This window comes from Brachycentrus maculatus, unplaced genomic scaffold (assembly GCF_059751285.1).
Source record: "Brachycentrus maculatus isolate JH-2025_06_01 unplaced genomic scaffold, ASM5975128v1 h1tg000117l, whole genome shotgun sequence".
Lineage (NCBI taxonomy): Eukaryota > Metazoa > Arthropoda > Insecta > Trichoptera > Brachycentridae > Brachycentrus > Brachycentrus maculatus.
In genome coordinates this window covers 1,391,290-1,400,036 of record NW_028280870.1, presented here as the reverse complement: position 1 = coordinate 1,400,036, position 8,747 = coordinate 1,391,290, and the positions used below count along the sequence as shown (strand labels likewise).

Sequence of the window (8,747 nt, the reverse complement as noted above, 5' to 3'; positions counted from 1 at the left end):
GTTTTATTTTTCTATTTGCATACCACCACAATATTTAAAAGGTAATATTTACATTGAATATTATTTACAGCATGAAATAAATCTTTGAAAAAATTACTGACTATTTTAATATAAGCTTTTTTACTACTATACAGAATTATTTATAATGAAACCTGATGAAAAAAAGTTGAAAGAATTAAAAAAATATATTTAACTTTTTTTGATAGGGTAAGGGGATACTCGATACAACCGAATAAACTAATGTACAAACAAATGACGTTTTAAAACACTTGTAGGAAAGCGATTAAACAAAAATGCGCCAATCGAAGGACACACATGAGTCAATTTTATTTTTTATTTATTACATCCTAATATTAAAAACCGCAGAAAGTACTGGTAGAAGAACTGCATATATAGTCAAATTTACAATAACATACAAACCATATGTTAAGATTGATCTTTCTAGTACTCGTATTGGCCAATCCAATCAATGTCAAAATATGCTTAGCTGACCAAAAATTTTTTTGGTTCCAAAAAATTATGTTATTTAATCAAAACGTTTAAAACATTAAATTAAGTAGAATCACAAAATATAATCTCTGTTATTTTTTTATATGTACGGGGCTATCCGCCTTTCCCTTCAAAGTATCAAAACAGTTTTTGAATTGAAAAAAATGAATTATATTCTTTATGAATAAAATGTATTAATTATTTATAAACTACTGAGCCTAACAACGATTGACTATTTAACAATTCCGGCTATAGAGACCTCATCAATTTTAATTACTCTTACAATGTCATATTTTTTTAAACATGCTCTTCGTCATAAGTGGTATATTGGATCACGTCCCATTTTTAAAACAGTTTTTGCGTTTTTTTACTATCATGTTTTGAAAAACTGCGCCATAAGTGGTTAAAGCATTAATTTATTTTTATTAAATAAGTAAATAATTTCAATAAAACAAATCACGAGGCAAATGGAGTAAGTAAAAAAACACAGAGGAAAACCGAGGAAAAGCACGAGCAAATATTTGAAATACTAGGTCACAAGTCGCAATAATTAGCGGGAATGTGTGAGGAGATGCATGACTGTGGATCAGGAAAAGACTGTTTGCAAAGACAGATTGATGTTGCGTTCTATTCTCTCTGCCTACCCCTATGGGAAAGCAGTGCGACTGAAAAAATCAAGATTTCAGGATTTTATGGAAAATATCATGTGACCACTTTTCTTTCACGATTTTGAAGATTTTATTTTACCACTTTTCCTTCATAATTTTTAGGATTTCACTTGACCACTTTTCTTTCATGATTTTCGGGATTTCATGTGACCACTTTTTTGAGTCTTTAAATATGACAAGTTAAAACTTGGTGAGGCAGGTCCGCCCCTACTGGATGAGCGGCGAGCTCTGGCTGTCGCTGAAGTCAAGTGTGTAGTACATGTCCGCCGTGTCGATGGGCGGTAGGGCGGGGCGCGGCGGCGGCGCCGGCAGCGGGGCCTGCTTGTCCGAGAGCCAGTGGTGCGCCGGGCCGGCCCCGGCGCCCTGCGGCCCGCAGCCCCCGCGCCCCGGGTACAGGCGGGACACCCACCGCTGGTAGGTCTTGTTCACGCGGCAGTGGCAAGCTGTCACCTGGAACGAAGAATAGTTTCGAAATTGGTAATATCAAGGTACTGTCTGGCACGCAAAACGAAGGCGGCTGGAGGCGCTTGATATGTGGTGCTACAGATAAATGTTGGGGATTCATTGGTGTAAAGCAGGAATGGGTAGTCTAGATCAGTGTTCCGATTTTTTTTTCTGTTCAAGACACACCTACCAACTTAAGAAATTTCAGAGGTGCATATTTACCATATTTTAGTAACATATTTAATATATTAATGCGCAATATGTTTAATGCGAAATGTGAGCCTACTTAACTGTGCACAGGCAATCAAAATTTGGAGCTTTGTATTATTTTCATGAAACTAGACTTTTTCCGCTGCACACCACGGTACACCAGTGTGCCGTGGCACACACTTTTCGGAACAATAGTCTAGACACTTACTTTTTTTAAATTTAAACATTTATATGTTAGCTATTTACATACATATACTGTACACATCCCTTAAAAAAATTGTAAACTTTATTGAGTTTTTTTGCAGAGACCCACCAAGCCACTTTGTGTGTCTTGTCGGTGGAGTTGATTTTATACACGTTTTTCATATTGTTTTTTCATTCATCACTAAATTAAATAACAGAACATCGAACCAAATGGATAGACCATAATATAAGACACCCAGTAATTTTACTTATACGAGTACTTATGTAACGTTCACCATTCTACCCATTATTGAAAATCTATATTTGATTCATTTTTCAAACTTGTATATAAGCAACAGTCTGTAATTCCATTCACATGTGGAAAGTTATTAAATAGATTTTAAAATATTGCTGATTGTGGCGCCATCAGTTAAAAAATTATGAAATATTTATAGCTCACTCCATTTACTACATATTAAACATAGTGAATGGAGTAATTAAGCCATATGTTATTCATAATTTGCGTTTGGAAAATATTTTTTGTGACCAAAATGGCAGCATCAACTGATGAATGTAATAGCAACAGACGCAATTTCAAGCATTACTCATGGAGGCAGCATACTTCTAGACAGCTGCTAAAATTGCGTATATCCACAAACATTGAGAAATTAAACATATGAGAAGTGACATTCCTTTTCCTTTCTTTTTCATCTAAACTGAGTGAGTCACAGCAACGCGTGGCCGGATACAGTTAGTTGTATGATAAAATGTCAACTACATTATTAAAGTATTTAAATTCATAACATGAGATATTTTCACATAAATAATTTAATATACTTTATAATTGTGACATTCCTTTTCCTTTCTTTGTCATCTAAACTGAGTGAGTCACAGCAACGCGTGGCCGGATACAGTTAGTTGTATGATAAAATGCCAACTACATTATTAAAGTATTTAAATTCATAACATGAGATATTTTCACATAAATAATTTAATATACTCTATAATATATTCAAAAAAATCTACAAATAAATCTTCAAATAAATTTACAGGCAAAATTGTTAGATGCTGAACGAGATATTTCCTGGTATTTCGAAATCGACCTTGAAGTAGGGGAGTCGAGCACCTACCCGGAACTCTTATGTCGAGCTACAAGCATTAAGTACAGATTTACCTTTCTCGAGATGTATACACTCAATCACCTTACGTCCGAGCTAGATTTCTACACTCCAAAATTCTCAACTCTCTCGCGACAGCCAACACGTTATTCATAGTAAGCAAATATTGTGAAATTTGGCCATAGGTATCAACAAATTTTCACATTTTCATGAATTGATTCGGCAGCTACTTTGTAATAATATCTATCCATTTCCACATTACGTTTTACTTGGTAAATACCACTATTTAAAAAAATCTGTTATGACACGTGTTTTGATGACTTCCGCATCATTTTTCGACGTTTGAGAATAATGCGGAATGCTAAGAAACACCTGTCACAATAGATTTTAAGGAATAGTGGAATTTTAATATGTTATACATACATATATCATCAAATAATACTCCCTTTAAACTCCAAGTCGTCATTATTTTTCTTATTTCCTCTTTGGAATTTAAATATTATTATTTGCTGCATATACCCGGCCATGTCAGTCTGGTTAAATGGAAAAGAAAGCCCACATTTTTAAATTGTTTTATTTCATAATTTTTCTGGGTGTAAAATGTTTTAGAAGGTGTAAACAAGCAACTTGTTCATCCTGAGCAATATTTAGTATGACTTGTGTTCTTGCTACGTTCAAAAGATGGCACTGCCATCTCTGTATGTAAATAAATTGCTTAGAAAAAATGTTTTTACTTGTAACAGGTAAAAACACCTTTAATTTTTTTCTAAATAAAAATTTAATTAAATACTTAGTGTCAACAGCCGTTTACACATTTAATTTTTAACATTAAGTAAGTTGCTTTTACGTTCAACAGTTGGCGCTGCTTTTGTGGTTTTAAAAACTATTTTAAAAAAAATGTTTTCACCAGCTACGGATAAAATCACAAATATAGGTAAATCACGGGATACATAAAACACGCGCGTATTTGAATGAAACGTTCTGTGAAAAATTCACTACTAAACAAAATTCACATTTTTATTTATAAAAATTATCACCCCCGAACTGTTTATGAATAAGGGAATGAATACAAAGCCAACAGTCTTAAGGTACTTGAAATTTGAATTTAGCTTTCAAAATATATCGAGATTGTTTCGTAGTACGTATTTTAAAAGGTCGAGTATTTTACAAGACCGTTTCAAGATTTTTCGACAAGTTTCAAATCTTGTGGATATTCGATAAGTAGGTCGTTTGGATATAGATATTTTGCAAGATCGGGTTTTTGGAGCGTTCGTATTTTCAAATATGAAAGAAAACAAATGAATCTTGTGAAAACAAAATTATGAAAATGTGAAAATTCAAATCTACTTCTAGAGTGTAACAAGAAAATCATAGTGTTTGAGTTTGATGGATGATAATACTATTAAACAATTTTATGTTTACAAATGTGCAGCAAATTGCATAACAAGTCCTACAAAAATTCATTTTTAAATCGAGCCTGCGATATGTATAATATAGTGTAATGCTTAATGAAATAGACATCAATAATGTTTCTTTAAATACGTTTAAGAGAAATATTATTGACGTCTATTTGACTATTTGATTACTTGATAGAGAAATGTTTTTTGTATTGATTAGCTGTCACAGTCAAAAGGGATCAGGAATGATGAGTGATTGGAAACATTTATGTATTAATTTTAAATCAAACACAGATTTTTTGAGTCTACTAAGTTGTATTTTATTAACAAAAACACATTGTGACACAAACAATATTGTGACAGTTGTTTCGCCTTGTTAGGGCATTATCAAACGAATTACTAAACGAATTACGAAAGACATTCGTTTGATAATGCCCTAACAAGGCGAAACAATTGTCACAATATAATTTTTTATGTGTTTTTGTTAATAAAATACAACTTAGTAAACTCAAAAAATCTGTGTTTGATTTAAAATTAATACATAAATTAAAATGGAGTTCAACAAATTAAACGCCAAATCAATGAATAAATTATTGGAAACATATTTAATTTAGTGATTGGATTTTTAATAGATTTATATTATCCACTGACACTTCGTGATGGAATTGCATTTTTAATATATTATTAGATTAAAACCAATATTTTTAGCTTTTCCACTTTATTTTAATTTGACCAGCGACCGGGTTTCGTCGTTACCGACATCATGAGATCAGTCTGATGATGTCGGTAACGACGAAACCCGGTCGCTGGTCAAATTAAAATAAAGTGGAAAAGCTAAAAATATTGGTTTTAATCTAAAAATATATTGGATTTTTAGAAAAAATGATTTACTTGTGTATTTATTAATTGTAAATTATCATTAATTGCCCTTTTAATTTATAATGTTTCTAAGTAATCTTATTTTAGTCTTCTATTGCATGTGTGTAATATGTTGAGACTTGTATTTTTATTTTCGAAAGGCATTTAATAATCATGAATAATTAATAAATATCACAATTGCCAATTTACCCTCGAAACACTACAAAGTAACAATATTCTGTTGTGTTGATTAACACATCAATAGACCCTTGTTATTCCATTTAAACATGCATTTCGACACATAAAGGACGATGTTAACAGGGTTTATTTTCCACCAACATGCCTCAGCGGGTCGAAATTAAAAGATCCTATTTTTGGGACCAGTTTTCATTTATGTAAATACTGACGGTGTTTGGAATACGCGCTGTTATTGGCACGGAGACAGGATGTCACAAAACTTTGAACACACAATGTTTGATTTTTTTTTTCATTTTTTAATTGTGAGGAATGTGGGTATGTTGGTTACATATTGGTGACAACAACATATCCGCAATCGTGTAGATACCCGCATAGTCTGGCAAGAACATTCTTAATTTATCTCTAATCCTAATCATCAGAAACCAGTCACTCACTTAGAGCTACATAGTAATGTTATTTTATAATAAACCCGAGTCAAAGTACCAACAAGTTATAATTAAAATGCAATTTGTTTTAAAATCACTTTAAATATTTTTTATAACATAATTATAATGTCTATAATCAGTCTTGGTAAAGAAGCGGTTAGCTTCGAAACCGGTAGACATTATAATTATGTTATAATAAAATATTAATCGTGATTTTAAAACAAAGTTACATTTTAATTATAAAATGGAAAATCACAAAGTTATTGCTTCAAATATAAATTATACTAACAAGTTATAACTGGTCATCTTCCACCTTCCAGTATACGAGTATAACTTTAATCAACTTCTGAATTTGTATTATAGGTGTCTCAAATTGAGATGAGACATCTATCGTTTTTTTATATGAAGGAACATAGAAGTCTGAGCATCTCAGGGCTAAAGACCTGGCTAAAGTGATCAATTTATACACTCGTGTAACGTTCACCGTTCCACCCATTGTTGACCATATTGCATTAGTTTTTGAAACTTGTATATATGCAATACGTGTGGGTACCGTTCACATGCTAGATACATAGTTATTATTTAGATTTGGATGTTTCTATATAATCTACATTATACCGTTTCACCACAAGAGTAAGCAGAGAGAATATAATGCCACAGCAATTTTTCTATGTAAAACAATTTTCGCCTTTTCCATATATGTATTTCGCAAAAATCTTAGCTAATGACGCAACAATCAGTCATATTTACAAATTTATTGATAACTACCCACATCTAAAAGGGATCCAAGACTACTGTATAGACACAAGTCTGGTGATGTCGGTAACGACGAAACACGGTCACTGATCAAATAAAATAAATATGGAAAAGTTGTTACTTTATTATATATAATGATAATAATAATGGTGAACGTAACATATATGTATTAAGTGATCACTTAAGCCAGCTACATGCCGAGTCGTAAGCCCTGAGTTACCCAGACATCTTTATTGTTTCATATAAAAAAAAACAATATATTTCCTGTAATATAGATTTATCACCCGTTTGGTGAATAATCCAGTAATTGATAGAATAAATAATATTAATTTGTTCCTAATTTGTTATTCGGATTTTAAAGGATTGATATCATTTTCAAAAGTTATATTTTTAAAATGTTTTATGAACGCCTTCTGCTACCAAAAAAAGACCAATTATATTTGAAAATTTTAATTAATTTCAAATGTTAATAGCTAGTTGTAAAAAATCCGCTGAAAACTATTTGATACATAATCCAACAATATAAAATAAGTAGTGTAAATATTGAGTCTAAGAAGAGACGAAGTCTAGTTTTAAAGTTACCAAAATAAAAGTGTCGGGTTGTGGTCCCGTGGTTAGTGTTGCAGATTCTTGAGTCAGAGTTTCTGTGCTCGAACCCACTCCATCACAATTTGATACCCATTTTTAATAATGAGTCGCTTAGGCTTACGGAAATTATATAAGTTTAAATGTTTTGTAAATAATAAAAACATTAATATTTCATTGCATATTCAATAAAAAAATAGTCTCATGAATTTCATTTCTAGATGTTTTGGCGTTCATTTTTTATGTCACATTCGGTATGATTCACGTAATTGTAGGGTGAATTTTCACACCAATAAGTGTCATATTATATAATTGATTACCCTCACTGGAATATACATTAGAGGCTTGTTATATTATGGAACATTTTCCCTTAATTTAAAATCGATTATTTTAGATTATCAGTCAAAATATTTTTATAAATCTAAAAATAATTCGACAAGCGAATATGAATTAATCATAGCCAATAAACGTACCATCGCTGATGGCTCGAAACGTTATTAAAATCATTATTAGTTAACTTTGTCTTTTTTATTTAAATTACATTCTTAAAATACAACATTAGTTTATGCATTATTGGGTAAGGATAACGTTAAAAAACGAATCAAAATAATTTAATAAAGAATGAACCAATGAATCTCATTGAAAAATCAAGCAAATTTTTTAATCTTATAAATTGATTCGGCAGTCGCTAACCACAGTAATACCTCCCCATTTTTAATTTTAATATCACCAGGTAAAACCACGATTTCTATTACTCGATGGTGACACGTGTTTCGATGCATTTCTCATCCGCATGTGACGGTATTTGAAAATGATGTTTAATTCATCGAAACAGATTTGACAGACGTGTCATAACAGATTTAAAGAAATAGTGATATTTAACAAGTGAAATGTAAATTTGTTATAATAAATCATCGTTAGATGAGTCAAATTAAAGTATTCAGTATAAAAGGAAACTTTACAATAAGCTACATAACGTCACGTTTGTCCACCTCCTCCGTAGTGTAGTGGTTAACACGTTTGGCTATCATGGTGGTTCCGGGTTCACTTCATATTTTGACTGCATTTAGTCTACTCTCCCTCCAATTCTTTGGATTTTTTATGATGCATGTCAAATTTATCAAGCTCTCACCCCTCATCAATAATAATTGTGGATAGTATGAATATTTTGAACGAAGCTCTAAGAATGCTTTAGATACACATAATTGATAAGTTTGTTTTAGAAACACACCACATGTCAACTATATGATATATTCAAAATAACTTTCACAGGAAACATGAGAACTCAGAGAAGTACAGAGTTAAAGTTACTATCGTATCATCAAATTCATCAAACTTTAATGCGGTGTCACGAAAAACTAGTTTGTTTTTTTTTAATGAAAAAAGTGTCATTATCTATTATAAATAATGACACTT

General features: G+C 31.5%; 1 protein-coding gene across 2 annotated transcripts in view; it reads right to left on the bottom strand.

Annotated features, from left to right (window-relative positions):
- Positions 1-1,252: 1,252 nt before the first annotated feature.
- LOC148309806 (uncharacterized) overlaps positions 1,253-8,747 on the bottom strand; it is a 182,386-nt gene continuing 174,891 nt past the window's right edge. For both annotated transcript variants that reach the window (XM_088259469.1, XM_088259470.1), the window contains one exon: positions 1,253-1,607. In XM_088259469.1, coding sequence (XP_088115595.1) covers positions 1,365-1,607 — 243 coding nt within the window. In that variant the 3' untranslated portion in view covers positions 1,253-1,364. The remainder of the gene's footprint in view (positions 1,608-8,747) is intronic.